At 44.2% G+C, this 23,999-nt stretch overlaps 1 protein-coding gene across 1 annotated transcript in view; it reads left to right on the forward strand.

The window, feature by feature from the left end:
- CDH4 (cadherin 4) overlaps positions 1–23,999 on the forward strand; it is a 414,536-nt gene that overhangs the window by 328,789 nt on the left and 61,748 nt on the right. Inside the window, 1 exon segment of the mRNA XM_056507230.1 lies at positions 5,657–5,829. Coding sequence (XP_056363205.1) covers positions 5,657–5,829 — 173 coding nt within the window.

Raw genomic sequence — 23,999 nt, forward strand, 5'->3', positions numbered from 1 at the left:
ATTTGAAACCCTTAACAATGAGTGTGTGAAATTGTTTCACATCATCCACTGAATACATTTAAATTTTTTGACTAGAGGGTGCAGGTTTGTTAGATTAAATGCTTTGGTCTTTAACACTGCAGAAAGTTCAGTTTTACTCTGAGGACTTTTTCAGGATCCCATCATACTTGTCATTGGAATTTGGTTTTGATGCCTTTGCTTTTCTTGTGTGTCTTTCTGCCCCTGGACCTCCTTTCAATGAGTGAAATCACTTAAAGGGTCAAGTGTGCCTCTTATGAGTAGGGGCATGAGATTCCCTCCTGTGTGGGGAAGGAAACTAATGTCAGGAAACTGTTCTGAGTGGAGAATTTTGGTTTTAGGAAATGTTGTAAATTTTACACTGTTGTGGAGTATTTAATCTTCCCACAACTCTTAGTGTCTTCTCTATCTAGCATCAGATGCAGAGGATTCACTAAGTGAGCTTTCCAATTTGGGGGGAAAAAATGAGGAGTAAGGGGAAGTTTCCATTAGTACAAAGCCATTATTAACTTGGGTTAATGAAGATCTAATGTAATATGGCTATCACTACATGTCTGCACATAATGATTCCATCCTTTTCTATGGGGGAATGATTAAATTAAGTATCTTGTAAGTCAAAATTAGACTGAGAAGGTTAACCAACCTTTAATGATTCTGCAGCCATTTAAAAACAAACTGTAAAATAAAGCAGGATAGGGAAACAGCATTATCAGTAAAAAGTGGGTGAAGTTTTAGCATTTCCTGTTTATATCATAGGAGAAGACTGAGAGGATTATGTGTTTTTGCAGTGACATGTGAGATAAAGGGCAAAGTGAAAGGAGTTTTTATTCTTATATTTTGTTGGCTTCCTGGTAAAGTGCCCATTAGCTCTTTATATTAACATGCATTAAATCTAACTAATGGATATCAAACCAGCTTAGAAAAATGGCAATTATAAAGCAATTGTAACAAAGACTTCAGGAGCACAACTGTGCCAAAATATTGTTTGTGTGCCTTAAACTCCTGAAAGCTCCATCTTTCTGGAGAGATGAAGTTGCATAGATGGGAGAGCAGAGATTGCAGACACCGTGAGGGGAATGAGCAGCGCTCAGCATGCTTTGGGATTGTCTGAGCTACAAAGAGCTGAGCTGATTCTCAGATTCCAGAGTGATTTGAGGGGGGCATTTGTTTATGACTGTGCTTATCTGCTTACACATGCTCGGGGCAGCTATCTCTCTTGTTTTGCTTTTCTTTTTCCTCAACTTGTACAGATGGAAGGAGATATGGTGAATCTAGCAAAAACTCTTTGCAGTCTTTTACAAGGAGATGCAATTAATTTTAAAATTGACAAACAAACAAGTATAAATTATCTCCCTTTGCTTCCATTCCTCCAAGTTCTATAAAACCATTTTTTTTTGCCCATCATGTAGAAACTTTAATTAATCCAATGGGAATATTTTCCATACGGGTTGCTTCCAATCATTTCTCTCATGTGTCTTATCCATGGCTAGAAACAAAACCATCTCATTTGACAAAATTTGACAAAATTTGGGAGGTCTGGGAAATCAAAGGGAATGCATTGGGATGTTACAGATTCTGGAGGTCTTGCCTTTTATTGATAGATCTCCTTCATCATGCCTTCCATTAATTTTAACTCAGGTGATATATGAACTCTGCACATTAGTTAATGAAGGCTAATGCACAGTAATCTTGTCATCACTAGCTGTGCATGGTAATTCAATCTGCTGCTCAGAAGAGCTGTTCAACATGCAGCAAATTTGATTTAATATTGACATGATGTACTAGGTTTGGTACTTTATTTAACATCCCATGTGCCTTATTTGATGAGAAATGGTTTTCTTTCAACAGGTTACATACCTGAGTTAGGCCAGGTGTGGAGTTTAATGCAGTTATATCAGATGTATATCAGTTATGCCAGCACTGGGTATTCATCCTGTGATACACTGCACAGGCTGGGGCAAATTTCTGACTTTGGGCACTTTATGCATTCATTTAATGTTGTCAGTGTGCTTGAGAGAAAATGCTGCAGAGCAGAAAAATAAAGGTGATGCTTTTCTCAGGCACTGAAAAGCATAAAATCCCTCTTGCCCTATTTACACTTGTTCAACCTACTCTTGTAGCTTCATCACCACCAGCAGGGTCTGATGCAAAATTGGAAGAGTACAGATTGGGGGTCCTGAGTGTGACTTGGAGTTTTTTCATTGTTTCTGGTCTGTTTGGGTAGGATATAGGTCTTTCAATAAGGTCTTGTTAATACTTTAATTTCCACACACATCCTGTGGGCTAGATTGGGCAGTCAGTGCTTTGTCACTTAAAACCAAAGTTACTACCAGCTTCAATCCTGGAGTGTGTTAGAGCTGTGCTCTCTGCCACTGTATATTTGCCTAATTTGTGTAGTATTAGGGGCTGGATACAGGGATATATTGCCTTTATTTTAACATAAAGTACATGAAGATGTATCTCCATGCAAAGGAGATAGAAGCATGACATTATTTACTTTTATAGCAGGTAAATCATCACCAAGCATCTGAGTATAGTGCAGGAGTTTATACAGCACCCAGAGGATGTCAGACACTTTATCTGTGTACATCCACATCACTCTGAATACTCCTGTGCACAGATCTATGTTTGTGTCATTCACTGCAGCACACAGGTATCTGGAGGGTACATCTGGCTTAAAGACAGGCTAAATGCAGAGCAAACCAAGTGGAACATAGGCAGTGGTGTAGGTTCCACCAGCTGATCCCTCAGGAGCAGTCCCTGGGGTGGTGCCCTCAGCATGGGGAGCAGGAGATGCTTCAGCCAGCACTGCCAGCTGGGAAAAGTGTGTACAGAGGAAAGGGAGGGGAGGCAGCAGCCACTGCCCAGACTGTGGAGAGGGAGAGGCAATTTGCAGCCAGTTCAGAGCAGGCTGTGGTCAGACAGGCAGCCCCAGGGAGAGGCAGGAAGGAAGAGGCTGCTCCAGCTCCATCATGTGCTGCAGCCTCACAGGGCCCTTTGCAGAGGGTGTTTTATTAAGTTACAAGGTAGTAATTAATGCCAAGTTCCTCTCTTTATTTTCTCTGTGGTTGAGTTTCATAATCAAAATTGAAGATAGGAGATAGGGAGCAGATTGCCTCTTGAAATACAGCTCCCTGGTGCTCAGTTCATGGCTTTAGAGACATCTGTCCAGCCCCATCTCCCTTTATGGAAGTGCAGGTCAAATGCTGTTGAAATAGTCCTTTTTCTCTGGAGCAGATGTGCTCAGTCCACTGCTGCACCACAGGAAAGAAGCAAAAGGGTCAGAGAAAGAGTAAAGGACACCTTCCATGCTCTCTATTCATGTACAGCTGCTGTCCCCCACCCACTCCCACCACAGTTGCAGCCTGTCAGGTTCCCCTGCCAAGTTGGGAACCCACCATCTCACACATGTGCTGGGTAATTTTGGAATCCACAGTGCAGTCTGGGACATCCCACATGAGGTGGGACCACAATTGGAGGTGCCCTTGTCTGAGCCTGGAAGTCCAAATGATTTTCAGAGCTGTTTTTTGAGCTGGAAGTGCATCATGAAATACCACCTGTTTTTTGGAATGCATCCTAAGACTGCACATGTCCTAAAATAGATTCTGTTTTCCGCTTCTGTTTTCATTAGCCCCAGGTTTTGACATTCTGTTCAAAGATATTTTCAGTATTGAATGCATTAAGATAACATAAATTCCAAATCAAACATCTCATTCAGCGTATTTCCTATTTAAATTTCTCCTGTACATTTTCCCTGTAGTTATCTGAGAGTTGGTTTCATTATTTGTATCAGCTGTCTCGTGATAACTGGTTTTGCAAAAGAGCACAGAACGAATGCTTGTAGAGAAAATAGAGAAAATTTGTTGCTTGCACAGCCTGGTTTCAATTCAGTGTTCCTTCCGTCTTCTGAAGTTTATTGATCAGGAGAATGTTAAAGTTGTTGAATAGTTTGTTTTCATTTCACAAATGTGAATCAGGATTATTGCAGAAAAACAGGAATGTATTCATCATTAAGATTTGCTTTACACATTCATTTATTTTTTAATCTATAATTCTTATTGAACTAAGGAAACTCACAGGAATATATGTATCACACCGAGAACAAAAAGAGCCTGATTGAGGCAGATGGAAGATCAGCAAATTACTTCACACAAATGCAAAAATACAAACTTCTTGCTAATACTGAGAAACACTGGCTTCCCAGAGTTGGGAAAGATACTGGGGGGATTTCCTATGTGCTGAGTGGCTTAAAGACACTTGGCTAAGGTACAAAATGCTGCAGCCATTTCTAGATCTGCCCATTTGGGGCATGGGGTATTTTTCAAGTCCTTTGCAAAGCTCTCCAGCTCTCTGGTCCTCCTGGGGGTGTGACCAGGCTGAGGACCTGGGTGTGCCAGAGGAGACACAGCACACGATGCTGATGCAGCCACATGTCCTCAAGTTTGCCCATGGCTCACACCTAACCCAGAGAGCAGAGCAGACTCAGCTCTTTTTGTAAAGCTGCTTGAGGCTCCGTATGGAATCATCTCAGGTTCTCTCTGGGATCACTTTGCACCTCTCTGGCACTGCAGGCTCATGAGCTGGTCTGTGTGCTCAGGCTTCCTAAGTGCACAGTGTTGGAGGGGCACTTTCCCTCTTTTCATGGATGCTGTTGGGTTTGGTGATCACAAAATGAGGTTATGTCTGGTTTTGCTGTCTGTCTTTGCCTCCCACTCCTCCTCTCAGGTCTCATATCATCATGTTCATCCACTGTTGCAGATTGCCTTGTGTGAGCAGTGTGTGCCTGCCCTTCCACTCATTCCCTCCCACCAATATGACAAGTGTAAAGCTGGGCCCTACAAGCTCGGGGGGGTCACAGGACCATGCAGCTGCAGGAGTCCATCCAATCAAGTCACATCTTTTACCCTCATAATGATAATTTCCCACTTTAGCAGAACACCCTGCTGCCAAACTCCAGTGCTAATGAGCCTGTCAGTGCATCAGTGCTCCCGACAGCATCGAGAATGTAGGGATTGTTTTTTGCAAGGCAAATGAAGACACTGATGATTAGCAAGAAACACACCAACAATTCAATACATCACTGGCCACACATACCAAATCATTGGTTTTCTGTCCTGCTGGGCAACAGCTGTTGTATTTGCTCTGCAGAAATGGATTTTTTAATCCTGGAGGGCCAGGAAAGGTGGATGTTTCTCCAAGAGCTGGAAGCAGCAGTTCTGGGCATGAGTGTGTTGATGGTGTCCTCCTGAAGCTGCTGAGAAGTCTGATGGGCTTTCCACTATTAAATTCTACTTCTGAATGCATGTGAATGCAGTGATTGGATGGGAAAAAAAATCTCCTGTGAGAATCTGTGAAATTACAGGACAAAAAATGCTGCCCTAAAACTTACAATCACTGAAAGAATTAGAAGTTAATCATAGATACCCTCACATGACTTCTCTCTATCTATGTAATCAGCATCCTTCCACATCATCTGTCTCAGCAGTGTTGCTATTTCCATAATCCTTGCCTGGCTGGCTGCATTGGAGTGAGATGTCTGTTCCACAGCCTTTCTGAGCAGGGTGCACAGCCCTGGGTCGGTGGGAGCCCAGTCTGCTCTGCAGTGAGGTCACACTGATCACTCTTGGCTCCTTCCCAGGCACCTACGTGATGACGGTGACGGCGAACGACGCGGACGACGGCACCACGGCCAACGGGATGGTGAGGTACAGGATCGTCACCCAGACCCCGCAGAGCCCCTCCCAGAACATGTTCACCATCAACAGCGAGACAGGGGACATTGTCACCGTGGCTGCTGGGCTCGACAGGGAGGTGAGTTGGAAACCGCCGCACCCGCTGTTGGTGACGGTTGCTGATGTGAAAAGCCCAAACCCTGTCTTGAATCCCAAGCCTCTAAAAGCTTGAGTTGAGGTGTGGAGATCACAGTCTTTGCTTCTACAGCAACTGTGGGGCACTGTGGCTTTGATGTGATATTTTTGTCTTAATCCATATCAGTCGATGAAACCCTGCGAGAATCTTCAAACTCCAGGAGCTGATATTTTCCTTTCCTTAGTTGGTAAAACTCAAAGATGCAGAAAACATTCCAGGAGGTGTAGGGGGATGAATAAATGGTCATTTGTCCCCCTTCTGTTGGGGGAAAATAAAGTGCCAGACACCTATAGCCCTTTCTAGACCTGTCTTTCTTAGTTCTTTGTGTGTTATCCCTGGAAAAGGAACACAGCCTGCACTCAGCACACTTCATGTCCTTGTGTCATTTCCAAACCAGCAAAATGCCTCCCAGTGATTTGGGGTTTGTGTGATGTTCTGCCTTAAGTGCCTCTTCTTTCTGGCATTTTACAATGTGCAGCTTTTCCAAATGCAGCAGAAGTTTCACTTTTACTTACAAAAAAAATACCCTGCCAGTGTAAAAACTATATAATGTGATTCTCAGAGCTCTGCCTCCCATGGCTGTGGGTGTAGCTCAAGGACAAAGTATTTAAACCTCACACATCAAACAAAAATGAGTGCAGTGTGAGTGCTGGGATGGAGTGGGGAAGGAGGGTATGGGGTCATTGGGTGTAAAGGGAGAGAACCCCAGAACTTCAGCTCTGTTTTTATTCCCCATTGGACTGTGCAAGTCATGGAGAACAGCTCAATGCAACTGGGGGAGCTCCATCAACTAAATGATGGGAAGGATCATTTGTTCATGGAGCAATGGGCCAGAGAGAGTATGGAAGGAAGGACCTGCTTAGTCTGAGACTCAGATGTTTATATTCAGGCAGTCCCAGAGCTAACACATCCAGTGGGACAGTCCAGTTTGGGAGAGTCCAGTTTGGGAGAGCCCCGCGTGCTGCGTTTCTGGGAGAAGGCACCAGAGACTGGTTTTGTTCTTCTTTGTCTGCTTTCCTCCCCTGTGGTGATGGCAGGGGCAGAGCAAGCAGGAGTCCCCACTTGTGGCCTGGCACCTAAACTCTGAGAAGTGAATCCTTGGAGATTTTCCCCATGCCCATCAGGCCAGAGCACACTTGGCCCCACTGCTGAGTGCTGTGCCAGGCTCCAGCCAGGAGACATTCCCTGCCAGGGATTGTGCCTGATCCATCCCCAGGTCTGGGGCTGCTTTTGGCTTCAGAGCAGCTCGGGGAGGAATCCCAAAGACAGCAGATATAAGCCCTGGCAGCAGCTCAGCAGCACGTGTGGGGCTCCAGGACACTGGGATGGGATGGGATGGGATGGGATGGGATGGGATGGGATGGGATGGGATGGGATGGGATGGGATGGGATGGGATGGGATGGGATGGGATGGGATGGGATGGGATGGGATGGGAGCAGCACGGGTGCTGTTTCAGGGTGAGCTGGCCCAGGGGGACAGGCTGTGTGGAACAGTTTCCAAGGAGAAGGTCAGGAGAGCAGACCTTTCCAGGTGTGCAGACAGAAACATTGCTGGGGGAGCAGGAGGAGCTCCAGTGCCTGCTCCTTCCCACCTGACGTGGCAGAGTCTGCAAGCACAGCCCAGGGCAGGCTTGACCTTTCCCTGCTCCTTTTATTCCAAGATCTGGGAAGTTGGCTGAATCCTAATCAGGTAGATCATCCCAGGCAGTGCTGGAGCCTGCAGCAGGCTCACAGTGGAAGAAGAGAAACAAGTGCTGGAGAGATTGCTGGCAGCCCCTGGGGGATGGTAACAGAGTACTCAGAGAAGAAATTGGAGTTCTGGCAGGAAAATGCTGATTTTATGGAAATGAAAGAACTATTATTGCCCCCCTGACATCAGTGGGGGCCAGCATTTTAATGCAGGGCTTTATGGGCAGAGAAAGGTCGTCGGTTTATATTAATTTCAGAAACACAGATTGGGATAACTTGGTGGGAGAGAGGTTTTAATCTCAGCAAATCAGCTCAGAAAGAGGCAGGTGATAATTAGGGGGAAAGGATAAGGCAGAGTGGTTGTTGTTTCTTACTGTTTCTCTCATTGCACCTGAAGGATTTTAGAAACTTGCAGGGGAACCATGTGCTTTGTGTGAGTTCCCTTGTGCACAGGGGCCAGGAAATCACAGCTGGCACACTGTGGGTGGAAATGTGGTGTTGAGTGTCCCAGGCTGAGTACAAGGTTGGGCAAGGGACACTTGGATTGAGGCAGAACAACCAGCTCTGGGCATAATCCTGGGGCTGCCCTGAAGCTACAGGCTTATTGCCAGCTCTCTCTCCTGCTTTCAGGATTACATCTGGAATCAGCAAAACTTTCTGGGTTGTTAGCATAAAGTTATGCTGTGTCTAAAATTGTGTTTAAACACCCCCATTACTGTACCACAGACTGGTTTTTTGTTTTTGTTTGTTTTTCCTGAAAAGTTGAGGAAGCTGTTAGAGGAGTGAATTTGGGGTTGCTGCTGACATTTCCTTGTCGTTAGGAAAAGGAGACGAAGAGCAATATTTGGAATGCAGATTTGTGTAAATTAAAATGTTAACAAATCTGACCTATTCAGCTGAAACTCATATAACCAAGATAAATTCCCTGGATGCCAGTTATTTCTCCAAATGCTTATTGACACATTTATCAGTGCCTGAGACACAATTAAGTTAAGCTGTGGTGATACAGAACCAGGTTTTCAGCTTCCATTGGACCCTTCTCTCTTGCTTCTGCAATGCAAAGCAGGTGTAAAAATAACTTCCAGAGCTATTCCATATCTGAGAGACAGGTCCATGTTCCAGATCCAGCATTTGTCTTTCAAAAGGGAGAAAAGTCACTTCAGAACTGGTGTTCCTAGCTCAGCATTTCTGTTGCATGCTCATTAAATGAGATTTCCTGATGTTCTCAGCATCTCCACTTCAATATTGGTTCTTTGCTGGTTTCCTAAATTACCTTCAATCCATGAAAGAATGGACTGGATGAAGTTTTAGCTTATTTTGTGTCAGGGCAAGTGTTCTGTTTGACCTGCAAGAAACCTATTTTAAGACAAAGTCATGTATTTTTGCTGCTGTTTCTAAACCCCCATTTCCACAAACCATGGAGGAAATTAAAAACTCAGGCTCTCAAATTGTGCTGGTCTCTCCTAAATGTGTCTGACACTGAAGATAGCACAGTCAAAAGCCAAAGTATTAAAATTTGGATGTCTTTAAAGTTTCCTTACCTGGTTCCCATTAATCTGGATGTAAATATGGTGGCAATGCTGTGTGTCCACTCACTCACTATGACTGCACTTAATTGAATGGATCCCCAAGGAAGATAAAGTTAATTGGACTGCACTTCATAAAAATTATTAAAGGAAGACAGTTTAGCAACATGCTAAATGCCTGAGGGTGAGAAATGCCAAGGGTGGGACAAAGGAACACCTGTGCCTTGAACTAAGGGGAAAGTGATCTGGATTTGGGGTCATCAGAGGTTCAGAAGTACAATCAGACAGCAGGTTTTGATGAGAAGGTTAAAAGCAGACACTTGCTGCAGGAAAACATTAGAGTAACATGGGAAATCTGCAGCTGATTTAATGAAATGAAGGAGGGAAAAATCATGTGAGGGTGGGAGCACAAGATGTGTGGATTACAGGGAAAGCTGTGAGTGCATGAGATGAGCAGGTTGTGGCAAAGTTCGGGGTAGGAAGGAGCCATGGCAGCTGATTTAAATTGTGGCAGGCTGCTGCAGAAGTGGGTGGTCCTATGTGAGATGCTGCCAGACTGACAGCTTCATTTAGCAGCACATCTGAATTCCACATTTCATTAAGCTGGGCTGTTTCTTTTTTCCACTGGGAAGAAAATTGCAAGAGGTGAGAAGGGGTCAGGTGAGTCTCAGACACAAGCAGAACATTCATATTTTTGTTTTCCATCCTGAAAAGTAAGATTTCTCTGTATAACCTTGCAGAAGCAGCCAGCTCTATTCCATGTGTTCCTTTGTTCTTCCACTCAGCCCAGTGTCCCAGGTGGGATCAAGCCCAGACTGTCAGTCTGATGGTGCTCCTGGTGCAGTAACTCAACCCCATCACCAATTTTGATTTCTCTGGTGGCAGAATATCTGTCTCAGTAGCACAGTAAACCTGCACTGGGGCTATAGGATAGGCAATATCATCCTCTGAAGAGCTTGCCCTAAATATTTTATGAACACAGACTTTGAGCCAAGCAGGAGGAAAAAAAAAAAAGGAATTAGAGAAAAGAGAGAAAAGGAGGTAGTTGATCCCAGGCTCTGCTGGCAGGCCAGTAAATGTTGAGACATCTCAAATGTCACCCAGGTTTATTTGGGATAATAAGTATTTCAGCACTGCAGTGCTTGTAGTGTAATGTTGCTAACTTTTTGAGATGTCCCTTAGAAAGGAGTCCCTTCCCAGCACATTCATCTGGTGCTGGAGAAATGAAGGTAGTCAGGAGCACTGAGTTGCTTCTTCCAGATTTCTATAAGTTTGTATTTCTTTTTAAAGTGATTGGGTCTCTGCTGCTGCAAGTGCTTTTAAAAATACATGAAATCCGATTCTGTGATTACTGTACTTGGCTTTCCAGAAACGTGATGTTGCTGGGCCTTCTCAAGTGAGTGAAAGATAAAAGGGAGAGCCTGCCAACAACTGAGTTAGAGGTTTATTTTATTTATGAATGAAATGACAGAATTTTTGTGGGGAAGAGGAGAAGTTCTTCTTATTAGCAGAGACAGTTGATTTCTTTTCCAACACTCTGGGTTTGGTACAGCTAGACATTTTTGATAGTGCAGAATTTGAAATGCTATGTTAAAGAAAAAAAACCCCAATGCACACTGCTGCCAACACTGAGCAGGGTGGTTTGTTACTCTCTGCAGTAACTATTTTGGGTGCATTTATCTCCAGGTCACTGCAATAGCTTTTCAAAACCTCCTTGTTCATTCAGATGCTGGCTGGGTGTAAACAAGGCATTGCCCTGGTACAGGAATGATTTTAGCCGTTGAGACTGCTGTGAAACATTCCCACAGACAGACAGACAGACATCCACTAGTCTGAGATTACCCAAACACACTGGGTTTAATCTGGGTTTGTCTCTTCCAACCAGGCAGCCAAGTGTAGCCAACAGGTAACTCAGGCTGAGCCTGGCTCTCTGTACCAGGAAACTTCCCTGGGACAGTGGAGTCCAGAAGCTTTCAATCCTTCATCCAGCCCTGGAACTCAGCAAAAGGAATTTATTCTGTTCTAAATTACCATGGCCCATGGTAATTATTTCCCTCCCTGCATATCAATGTGATGTTCTGCAGAGCTGCCTCTCCTGCTCCGAGCAGGGCTGGAGGAGCATCTGCTGCAGCTTGGGGCTGAAGGATCCCCAGCACAGCAGTGATGGATGAGTTCACCTGGGCAGACTGGCACTCCTGTGTGTGTGTGTACTGACAGAATACAGAGAACATGGGGAAGTGACATCCAAGTGGCTTGGCTGCATCCTGAGAGCTCCTGTTGCCATGGTCCTCAGTCAGATGAGCCTTCTGCAGGGAGCAGAGAGAAGTAATGCAGGATTGCTACAGCCATGTCACCTTCTGACATGCACAATCCAGCATCCACCCTCTTTGCTATTTGTATCTATTACAGGAGCTCTTTAAAGTGAGAGGGATTCTGCTTTTCGTGTTCTTTTCACTACTTTTTCCAGAGAAGAACTAAAACAAGGTTGATAGGCTCTGCAGAGCCACGAGTATCTTGCTTTTCAAGATGAACTTCCCATATCACTGCATCAAAACATGCAGAAAAATGCCTGCACAGCTGAACTCACAGGAGGAGAACCAGAGGGAGAGATTAGTAATTATTTTGCCAGTGAGGCACATCCATTTCTGTGAATTTGGACCACGAGTCCTTGTATTTAGCTTCCAGGCTTGCAGGCTCCCCAAGTGTTTTCCAGTGACTGGGATGATGAAGGACTGGAACAGACTTCCAGGGTTAAGTGGCTTTTCCACTTCACACAGCATTCAAATAGTGATTGGGAGTCCTTGTGGAACATGTCTTCAAGCCACACATAAACTACCAGACTCTTAGCAGGGATAAGCAGGTAGAACACTTCAGCATCCTCTGTCAGACTGTTTTACTTGTCCCTTCCAGCCCTGGCCCTCATGTGTTCCTGCCACATTACAGAACAATTCCCCTCTGCCCCTGAGGAGCAGTTTGCCCTGTGCTGTCACACAGCAGGCTCTGCCCTGGCAGCCACGTGCCATCCCAGGGATTTGTGGAGCACAAAGTCACTCTGGGGGATGAAATCCACTCTGTGCACATCATTTATCGTCAATGCTACCTTGTCCCTGATACCTTGTAATTTTTCAGGGCCATGTAACAAAAATGTAAATACTGAAGCTTTATGTATTAATATGCCTGAAATCATTACTTAAAGATAAAACTGGTTAAATTATTCAGTTATAAAATTATCCCATTTCCACAGCAGCATATCCTGTCAAAGGAAGAGCTGATTACCCATAAGCTGAATTTAGCCAGCAGATTTATGCTGGATTCTGGTTTATGTTTCTGCATTGTACATAGGACTGATCTGAGTTTGCTCCATCATTCCACTGCATTTCATTTTCTCATTACAGACAAGAATGACCTTTCTGAGCAAATTATGGTGAGGAGCACTACCACTCATCAGTGAAGAAGATTCATTTTATTAACCCTGTTTAGTGCTTTGGAAGTGTGTTGTGTGCCCAGTGGAGGCCACTTGCAGTAATTTGAGATACCAGAAGTTAGCAGGGTGGGAGGGCTCAAATATGCTCTGAGCACTGTTGGTCCAGCACAGCTCAAGGGATCCCTCATAGCCTTTGTTACAGGGAAAGATGTGAGGAGATCCATGTCACAGAAATCACACCATTTGTTTTAACTGAGAAGGGAATAATGCCAGTGGTTCTGAAGCCTTGTCACAATTCCCAGAAGGAATATGTCTCCCCATTTGAGTTCCTCAAATTGCAGTGCCTGTGTGTCTTCCTGGTGGGTTTTCTGGAATGATTTGAACCTTTTGCTCTTCTGCATGATTGCTGCAACTCTCTAAACAAGAGGCTGACAATCAGTTTTAGAGCTCCTGTGTATGGAAAGGATTTTTTGATTACTTTTCCTTTAGAAAAGCCTGATAGCTAGATAGACTTGTAAAACTGATAGAGGAAGGACTATGAGCCATGGCCTTGGAAGAAAATAGCGTGAGTAGGGGGAAAAAGAAAAAAAAAAAAAAAAAAGTGGATATGATAGGAGACACTTTTAGAGAATAAAAGAGCTTTCAGAGAATAGGGCTGGTAAATAGCTTGAAACCTGTGGGAGTCCTATAAGCAGACACCAAAACAGCCACGGTATTTATCTCCCAAAAAGGTGTACCAGGGGACAGACAGAGTGTGACAGGCTGGAGATCATCTGGCTGTACAAACTGAGCACAAATTGGCAGAGTCTGGCTGTGAGTTTGTGTGAGCTCAGCCTGGCTGTGTGATCTCCTTGCACTCATCTTGGCCTGTCCTGTCCTGAGGCCTTTCATTCCCCATCAGATTTCGTTTTTAATAAAGAGCATCAAGCAGAGCAGTAGGGCTGGTTTTATTGGTCTGGTGGTTCTGTGTGGTTTTCAGCTCTGGTCCCAGTGCACTGTGTGTCCTTCCTGAAGATGTGCACAGGAGGATGCTCCAGCCCAGGGCTGGGCTGTGGATGGAAACCTGCAGCCACTTCCACCAAGAGTGAGTCCTGCCCTTTGGCTGAAGTGAAGAGTTTCCTCCCACTCAGGCAGTGCCTCTGACATTATTTACTGCCTGCCAGAGTAGCTCCCAATTTAGTTTTATAATTCATTCTCCCATTCTCTCTTCATACACCTGGCTTGCTCTCAGTATCACCAGCACATAGATTCTGGAGCCTCTGGAGGGGGTTGTACTGACTGACATGTGGAACTGTAATGCCTTTTTATTCATATTTGGGTGAGCTATTGAAGAGATATTACCAAATTGAAAAGCTGCATGATTTGGGGTTGAACTATTCAGATAAAACAAAGCTTTGAGTTTAATTGGATCTGATTATAGAGTCCAAGCAAGAATAGGACTGGTACACCACTTAATCAGTTTCTTCCTTTTAAATATGGAAATCTTCAGAGCCTCTCCTATAAGAAAATTCCACATATACTAATAGTCTATAGATCCTTATCTTTCTTCACACTCATTTTAATATGTTCAGAGAGTTCTGGTACAGTCTGGTTGCACTTGTTTCAAGTTGCTCATGAAATCCCACCTCTGACTACAGTGGGTTGATTTATACATTATTCAGTAGTAAAATCCCAGCTGAATAGGGAGGAGGAAAAAAAAAAGTTAAGTATCAGAGTGGAAAGCTCACCAGGTCCTTAGCATAATCTCTCTGGTTCAGACCTGCATTTCTCTTTCTATTTGAGCTTGTCTTACAGTGGAGAGGAGTGTATCATTCCAATTTCAGATAGAAGACTACCTGCTCAGCTCAGGCAGATTTAAAGTTTTTCTTTTGGTACATCACATACTTTCCAACAGCCCCTTCCCCTCTCTAAAGGGATTATTGTCTAAATCTGCACCAGGTCAAGTGAAATAATTAAACACAAGCTGGCTCCACTAATTAACTTATCCACAGACCATTGTCTGTTATTAGCATTTTAAAGAGAGACTTGGTTAACCCCTTCTTCCTAGGCCTAGAAGTACTATTTTAATAGCAGAATTCATTACTGTGAGCATCTTTGGCTCCCTTTCTTGCTTAAATATTGTCTTCAACTCCTTTGCCAGAGAATGAGTGAGTTTATGGGATGTTTCACCCTGCATCAGTTACTTTTCTTGACTGGGCATAAGAAGAAAGCAGCTTGAATGAAAAGGGCTGTGACTGTCAGAAGACCAAATACAGAGTTTTGTATTCTGAAATATTCTTAGAATAGAAAGTTCTCAGTGTAAACAGCAGAGAGGCTGTTGCATGCTTTGTAAAATATAATTTGAATTGTGATGTATCTGGTGTTTTTATAGCACATCTCATCTGGAACAGTGTCAGGATCATGGCGTTTGTATTTGCAGAGGATGTAATACTTCCAAAAATACAGGAATGTGTGCACAGGGACCAGAATGTGGGTGTTTGCTGTTCTGCATCACGAATACTGTCTGTTTCCTTGAGTTCTGCACTAATTAGTACCCAGAAAGGTGGCAGAAGGTGGCTCTTTGAAGGGGAGGATTATTCTTGTTAGACACTTGTGAGCATCACTAGGCTGGCTATAAATAATCCAAACATCAGGTGCTGAGGTTTGGGCTATTCTCCATTCTCTGCAGGCTGAGAGAGGGCTCATGGAAAGGCCAGCAAGGTGTCATGTGCAGGCAGGATGGAGCTGTGTGTTATTCTTCCCAGAATTCACATTCAAGCATCCAGGAGCTTGTAGTGGCAGAGCTGAAGCAGTGAGACAGTTTGTTCTTTTGTCATGGTACCCTCACCATTTTTCTTCTAATTTTTAGGCTAAATATTTTCCTTCCCTTGTTGTTTTGTTATACCAGTTTCTAAAAAATTCTGAGGACTTTGTGTAAGAAATCCTCATTAAATAGAGTACATGTCAGTACAGTCATGTTTTATTCAAGCTATTCATTTTTTGCACTTAAAATGCTTTCTGTTCCAAATGCCTTTCCAGAAAAATAAATGTGGTTTTCAGTTAAAGTAAACAGGTCACATACTCAGTGACCTCAAATCTGATGGCTCAAACTGAGAAGGGGAACTAATTGCATAAAAAGGCAGTGACTTGTATTATCCAGATGTTCAGTAAGTTGGTCTTCCCAGTCTTATTTATACATGCCTGAAAAATAGATTGTAGTTTCTTATTCTTGCCAACATGGAATTCACCTCAGTTTATAGGGAAGGATCTTGTTTTAATGGTTCATGGTTTGGGCAGATTTTTACCCCAAGGAGGGTGAACTGACCAGGCTGATCCCTGAGGTTGGGAATGGGGTCTGTAACTCAACAGCAAATGGCTCTTGTAGAATGGGGGAGCTTTCCTGCCAAGTGTCTGCTGTTCTAAAGGGAGGGTTTGATGCCACCCAAGCAGGAACATGCCAGCTAAAATGCCTGCTTAGGAATCATTGTGGTCACCTTCTGAAGGAGTTCCAGAGAGGTCAGAGGAGCAGCACCCTTGTCTCTGCCCAGAGCTGGCCCAGCCACAGAGATCTGCTGTGATCCAAATACCTTCCCCTCTTTTGGGTGTGCTTTGCTCACAGGGGAGCCTGTGCTGATGTGAAGTAGCAGATGAGAGGACACTCCATGCACTGCTCACTCTGGAAGTGGTTTGTTTTGGAGATGTGTATGTTTCTGCAATTATTTTAGCCATTAAACTTCATCCCTGAAAATGCTTTCATCTTGGCTGATTCCATCTTTTTGTGGCCATGGCAATGCAGAGGAGTGTGATGGGAAATGCATTACCAGATTTGTAAATTACGTGCAGTTCCCTCCCCCCTGTATGTTTGATATCAGAAGACAATGTTTGACAGAGAAGGTAATGAACACACTTGCTGGTAAATCAGCAGCTAGATGTGATTTGAAAGAAAATATATTTGAGCATAAAGAGACAATCTTGAAGGGTTATCAGTGCTGAGCAGTATCAGAAAATCTGCCCTACAGATGAGCAGCAGAGCAGCTTCCACCAGTGAGTGCTGGAGAGGAGCTGGGTGGCTTCATGACTCAGGGTATGAGCTCTTGACAAAGCAACTGAGCAAACTTCCCTGGAAAAACAGCCTGCAGGGAAACCTGCAGGGCTTCTTAGGGTAGGCAGCCCACCCCCAGCTCCTTTGGCCATGGCCACACCCCTGAGAACCCCTAAAGTAAAAAGCAGGAGAATCTCTCCAATCTATCCATCAGATGAGAAATTGAAGCATCAGCAATAATTTATTTAGATTATCCTGATTAAGCAGGAAACACCCCACAACATTTTCCTCTCCCCCAGATCAGGACAAAATAATGAATTCTTTTAATTGTAATTACCAGTCAGAAAATAAAATCTGGAGAGATTGAGCATTTTTGTTTTAATAGGTGCAAAAATGTCGCATTGATATTGGTCTTCTAAAATGATGTTTGACATTTTGAAAGATCAATTTTTGTCAAAGTTAGCTCTGACAATTAAAACCATTTTAAAAAGGACTCTTTTGAAATGTAAAAATAAATTCCAAGTGAGGGAGAGCTTTCAAGTGCCTGTCCTTGGGAACAGTTTCACTTTTAGTGTCTTGTGATGAAAAACCATTTTGTCACAATATTCTCCACCAGTTTTCATCCTCAGGCCCCTTCAGCTCTCTCTATGGTCTCTGCCACTACTGTCATCCAGCCATATCCAAATGGGTATTTAGGGATGTTCTTCTGAAAACTAATTCCAGTGTTTGCAGTAAGAGCTGCTAATGTATCAGAGTGACCATTGCCTGCAGTATCAGCATCTTCAAAGGCTGACTGACACATTTGAGAAATGGATTTTGTGTTACTCTGCTGACCCAGAGTCTGTGCCAGGGCAGTTCAGAGAGGGGCACAGGCACAGTCCTTCCCATACAAGTTCCATAGGGAATTAGGAAAGCTAAATTCATATCCAGATGTGCAGGGGAGCGTTCAAGGAAAATGCATCAAAACATCTTGCAAAAACTCATTTAAAGTTACATAAATTATTGTTTGCATTTTCACATGCAGTTATTTTCAAGTCTAACCAGCTGTATCAGATTGAAGTGGCCCTAAATAAATAGATGGTTACATAAACACAACATTTGTTTGGGGATTTTTTCCCAATAAGGTCTGGGCCCTGTTTGCTTCACAGCGTTGCACAGACTGTGAGAAGGAGGTGTCTGAATTTCAATGGGACATTTTGACACAGAAAATCCCATTCTTAGTATGTTCGGAGTTTCTAAGTCATATGGTGACAGCTACCTTAAAAGAAGACACAGTAAATAGTATGGCACAAACTGTGCAGAGAAATTGGAATGCAAGCAGAGAGTCCAGAGAGGTGATCACATTTCATTTCACGTTTTTCACCCCATTTCAGTGCATCAGGCTGGTGTCTGGTGTGTGCTGATGCACTGAGCAGGCGTTCTGCTGCCATCCCCAGCAGCACCTGGGGTTGCTGTTTGTTGGGAAGGGCTGGTGTTTGCTGTTCCAGGAGAGCCCTTTGTCACATCCAAGGTGGTAACACCTCACTCCCTCTGCCCCTGTTACCATCTCACAGATCAGTTACCTGATAAACGTTCACCAGAGCCAGGCTTTGGTTACAAAGTGCAGAAGTCCTTAAGCACCTCTGAAATGCTTTCTGGCAGGTCCCAAGGTTCTGTAAATGAGGAAATAAACCAAGTGATGCAAGGTGCAGGGATGCTCATCTGTGCTGACTCTGTTCCAAACCAGAATAAAACATGAAAGAATAATCTGAAAGACGTGACAGTTTTTATTGAAGAAATAATCAGAGAGTCACTTATCAGAATCAAGAAACCTGCTTTATCCTTTGTTGCATTATAAATAAGAATTATATTTGTTCTTGGGAAACAAGCCTGAAGTACACTGCAAGACGTTATTATGAGTGATGCACCAGGAGGAACTGAATAAATACTGCCTGTCTGCTCCATTAGGTGGTTTTGTTTCTTATATTTCTTTGATTCCTTTGCTAGGAACGAGTTGTTTTATCATTTCAGAGGTGAGCCATGATTGCTTTGCTTGTGAGGGCCTGAATTCCAAGCTGATGGAAGGGAGGATGCCAGGCAAGCAGTGTGGTGGGGAGGAGGCAGGGCTGGGGTCTCCAGGTGTGCCCCAGCTGCTCTCTGCCCAGGTGGGCTCTGCTGCAGGGAGGGCACTGCAGGCCAGGGCAGCCCATGGTGGTGTGGAGGAAACAAGGAAGAACAGGAAGATAAAAGGGAAAAACAAATGGAAGGAAGAGAATTTGTAGGAATAGAATATTAAGGTGGGTGGAAGAGAGGAGTTTACTTTTTCCTCTCTTGTAAACTCTTGCAGAGGCTGCTAGCTCTGGATTTGAAGGTTATAGAGAATGCCATCCTAGCTGAAGGAACAGACCAGTGCAGCATCCTCTGAGGATGCAGGCACCTGTCAGAGCTGCAGGCACGGGCTCTGTTATGTCTCACACTAGGTGATTAGATGTAAAATTACACAGTATCATCCCAGCTTGGAACATAAAACCCCTTCCATGCTTTGCCTTGACTGTTGATAATGTTTCTTGGCAGAAGCTGTTGCAGACACCAGCTTTCCATCCTTCCAAGTGAAATGTCAGTGGATGGCAGCGCCGTGCCCTGCTCGTCCCGCTTCCCCCAGCTCTGCACCTCCTCAGCTGCTCAGCTGGGAGCAGTTTCACAGGAGATCTTTGACTTTCTCTGGCTTCCCAGAGGAATTCATAATTATTTCCTCCTTTATCATGGAGTGCAGCTGGAGTCTTCAGCTCCATTAGAACTGCCCTGGTAATTTCACAGTGTGAAATTTACAGCAAACTAGGGACATTAACGTTAAATAAATTTATGCAACAGCAACCCTCACCCAAGTCATTAAAAGTGTGTGCAGTTTTTAATGGATGCTTCAGCATGGCATTTGATAAGTTTGTTCATTTCTTTTCCCACTCTGTTAATTATACATACACACACACATTCTCCTGCCAGAGGTATTGGTGGAAGCTGGCTGTGGCCGTGGATGTCACCTCCTTGCAAACTTCAAACGTGGCTGTAATCCCAACCTCAGTGGAGTGAGGAGAGGCTGTCACTGAGAGTGGATTCAGGGGGGGAAGTGTGAGAGTGTGGCTCTGTGTGCAACTCCAGTAACCCAGTTGAACTATGTGATTCTGAATCACATCTATTTGAAAAGACAGGATATCATAAAGGCTGCTAATATGGTGGAAAATTGCATTAAGCTGAGACAAGACAAAGTTGATTATGTGCAGGAGTAGTGCAGATGTGGCTGGCACTGGTTGTTTGTGCATGTTGATTGATCTTAAATACAGCAGAGCAGGGGATGGGGATGGGATGGGGATGGGGATGGGATGGGATGGGATGGGATGGGATGGGATGGGATGGGATGGGATGGGATGGGATGGGATGGGATGGGATGGGATGGGATGGGATGGGATGGGATGGGATGGGAAGGGATGGGATGGGATGGGATGGGATGGGATGGGATGGGATGGGATGGGATGGGTGGGATGGGATGGGATGGGATGGGATGGGATGGGATGGGATGGGATGGGATGGGATGGGATGGATGGGATGGGGTTTCTGTGGTTACTGATTTTGTTTCAGCTCCTTGGGCTGTCAGCAGAGCCTTTCAGGTCCAACTGCCTTGACCAATACAAGCCCTGATCAGAAAGCTTGATAAGAGCAGGCATGGAGCTGGTGTCCTGGGCAGAGAAAACGTGCTGGCTGTGTCCTTTGAGGAGCAGATGCTCAGCTCCATGGGGCTGGGGTGTGGGATTCCCTGGGAGGCTGCAGCTGGGCTTTGGGGCTGCCTTGCTGGGTGTTCCAGCGTGGGCTGGGCAGGACCAGCCTGGGGTGCTCACCAGGTCATTTGCTGTGTGATCTTCACTTCACTTTGCCAGAGGAGGACTTGGTTTCCTAATTGTTTCATTTTGGCTTCTGTAAACCTTCTGGAGCAGAGCTGTTGTTTTTCCACCTCTCCCACATTCCAAGCAGAGAAGCAGGAAGCAGGAGGTGTTCATCCTGTTCTTTGGTTGTTGTCTCATTCCTCAGGAGTCTTTATTAAGGCAGTTTTCTTTAGTCCTGCTCTGCCTGGAGCCACTGACCTCTGCCACCAGAGCTTCTGGCTTCCAAGGGCTCTGTGACTCTGCTGGCTTGAGCCATTTAATGGTTTCCAACAGAAAGAGAGCAGGTTTACATTAGATATTAGGAAAAAATCCTTTACTGTGAGGGTGGGGAGGCCCTGGCACAGGTTCCCAGAGATGCTGTGGCCTCTCCATTCCTAGAAGTGTCCAAGGCCAGGTTGGATGGGGCTTGGAGCACCCTGGGATAGTGGAAGGTGTCCCTGCACATGGCACAGGATGAGCTTTAGGGTCTCCTCCAACACAGGCTGTTCCATGATTCCATAATTCTGTGGTCACTGGCATGGAACTTGAAATGCAATGTGGGAGTCAAATCAGATGCTGGTTTTGTAATAAACAACATCTTAGGAGTAGAGATAATTCAGCATCTAGCAGTCAGTAGAAAGGATTTGTGGATGTTTGTCCTGGGAATTCCCTAACATCCCAGCCCTAAGGGATTTTATATGGATGGGTGTCTCCACCTCCCTTGGCTGCAGCCTGAGCTCTGACACAGGTGAGTTTTCATGGCTGTGGTTTAGTTCTGAAAGAGCAATTTGTAAGCACATTGAATCGAGTGCATATAGCATACTTTGATTGATATTTAAACTGAGGTGAAAGGACTCTATCTGTGATTATGGACATCAAAGACAATATATTGAAATTCAGTTTTCTAATGTACACATCATTTATCAAATCTCTGCCCAATAATGCCAACACTTGCTGCACAGAAATACAACGTGATGGATTACCTGCTTCCCACCAGCTTTCTGAAGGCCAAGGAAGATAAACACAGGATTCTTGTAGAAATGTCAAGTTCAGGCTGGGGAGAGGAACTGAAATCAAAAACCCCAGGGCAGTTAGGAAAATTCATAAGCAGGGTGAGAATTTCAGGGACCTTACAGTCCTCAGAGGAAACAAGTTTCTTTGTTTCTTGCTGTCACCAAGAGCACGAGCAGCCCACCTGCTGCAGGCAGAACGTGTCACCTTCTGCAGAATTTGACCTGGTTTAGTGTCTGCTCTTGAGATGCTGATGATCTAAAAAAAGCACATTTTTTACATATAAAGCAGCAGTGATCTGGACTTGGATCCATAACAGCCAGTTCTTGCCTGGAATCTGGAAAAAAAAAAAAAAAAAAAAGAAAAAAAAAAAGCTTAGAAATATGAATTTCAAATTAAAACCAGGAAAAAAATAAATAGCAGAAAACACTTTTATTTCTTGCTGAGCTTCTATTCAGTTCCTGCTTCCTGTGTTGACAGTGTAAGTTATACTTGGGCAGGAAAAAAAGGCAGCCCACAAACATAATTACAACCATGTCTAATTAGGCAGAGCTATGTAAATTTAGCGTTTCTACATGATTATAAATGTCAGGAGAGCCTTAGATAAGACATGAGAGTTTGGAGTATCTCTTGTGTACCTAGTCTAAAACGTCCTTATTGCTAATCCTATTCATCTGGAGTTGCTTCCTAATTAGAATATTTATGGGCTAATAGGGAGGTGAAGAAGACACTCCAGTTCAGTTCCAAAGGTGAGAGCAGGGATTCATTAGACTCGGCGTCTCTGTTTTGATTGCTGTACAATGTAATTAACATTGTGCCAGACAATCATTTTAGATTTACCTTAACAACAAATGTTTCAGAAGGTTCCTGTTGTTCTGCCTTGGTCTGCTGCAAGCAAAAGCAGTGATGTCAGCAGCTTTGAGAGGTTTGGGGGTTCCTGGATGGTTTTTTTTCCGTGTTTTATTTTCTGAACTGTTTTGACCTCAGTCTGTCAGTTACTGATGTTTCTGAGTTTTGGCCATGCCAGCTAAAAGTGAATCTGGTTTGCATATTTTATGAATTCATGTTTTATAAATTTTATATCACTAGGACCTACTTTATAGGAAATGCTTATTTTGATATTTTGGTGGGTTTTTTCAGAATTTTCACTTGCATGCCTATAGCCAGTGACCTGATATAAAACAGAATTTTTAAAATCAGATATAGTTCAGCTGGTTTTACATTATACTACCATGAAAGCACTGGGAGTGCCTGACATTCAGTGTCTGAATCTCTAAATTTTCTTCTGGAAGGTTCTTCCCCACCAGGAGCTCCACTGAGCCCAGGCACAGCAGCAGCAGGAAAAATTCTCCTGCACCCAGATGGAGAGCCAGGCAATGCTGAGCTCCAGCCCAGGGGGTTGTAGACCTCACTGATCCACCACTGTGTGAGGATCTGGCTGCTTCCTTGCTGGGATCATCCCTTCTCTTCCCTGCTGGGGGAGGGTCCAGTCTTTGTCCACAGCCCCACACCTTGCAGAACACATCTTCAGATTTCCTCCTGCTGCCTCCTCTGGCTTTTGCAAGATGCTTCTTCCAACCTGCTGCCAAACTCCCGTTGTGGAGGGTCCCTCAGCACTGCCTAAGGAGAGATGCTCTGTCCTGGGTCCAAGGGGAAGCTGCTGTGGGGTTGCCAGCCCCAAACCCCTGTGGCATTGATGCTCAGGCCAGGGAACATGGGGGCAGCTTTTAGAAAGGACAAGACACTGAGTTTGTGTTCTCCCTCCCACATCTCTCTTTACTTTAAGCCCCACTTCTGCCTGCAGACCACATCTGAGTTCTGCAGAGCAATGCCCATAATTAATACAAATGCTAAATTGTCCCTTTATTTTTGCCAGTGCTGTGGCCAGTGTCAAAGTCAACAACTTTCCAAGGCAAGGTGATCAAATCAAAACCTGGGGGGCTTGATCTCTTCTCTTTCCTTTCCAAACTGATCTGTTTGTCTGAGAAAACAACATTCTGTGGCTTTAAAGGTGTGATCAGAAAAGTTGTTAAGATGTCAAGTCACGTTACTTCAAGTCTTCTCTGTATAAATTACAGTGAGGTACGGGGATCTCATAAATAATGATAAATATAGCAACATTCTACTGCTGATGGAAATCATTATCAGCCATTATCAACTTTAATTAATATATTCACATTATTCAAATCCAGGTAGAAAATGTTCTTTGGCATCAAGTCTAGAGGAATAGGTGCTTTTGTACAGCTTGAAAAGCAGCTGGCAACAGGGAAGCAGCTCTGGGGAAATATTTTGTTAAGATTTAGGGTCCAGCACATTGATTGTCCCATAAGTGTCCCCCATTTTCCATTCTTGTGTGCAAGGGCTGGTAGCTATCATGTTTTCCAGGGTTATTTCTTCCCTTGGAGCACTGCTCCTGCACCAGAAGAGCTTTCTGTTGTTTGTGGCATCTCAGTTGTCTCCGTGGCAACCAGGGCAGTGCTGGGGAATACACAGTTGAAGATGCTGGAGATGAGTACTGGTAGCAAATGTTCTTTAACATGAAAAATGAG

The sequence above is a fragment of the Oenanthe melanoleuca genome, chromosome 20, assembly GCF_029582105.1.
Source record: "Oenanthe melanoleuca isolate GR-GAL-2019-014 chromosome 20, OMel1.0, whole genome shotgun sequence".
NCBI lineage: Eukaryota > Metazoa > Chordata > Aves > Passeriformes > Muscicapidae > Oenanthe > Oenanthe melanoleuca.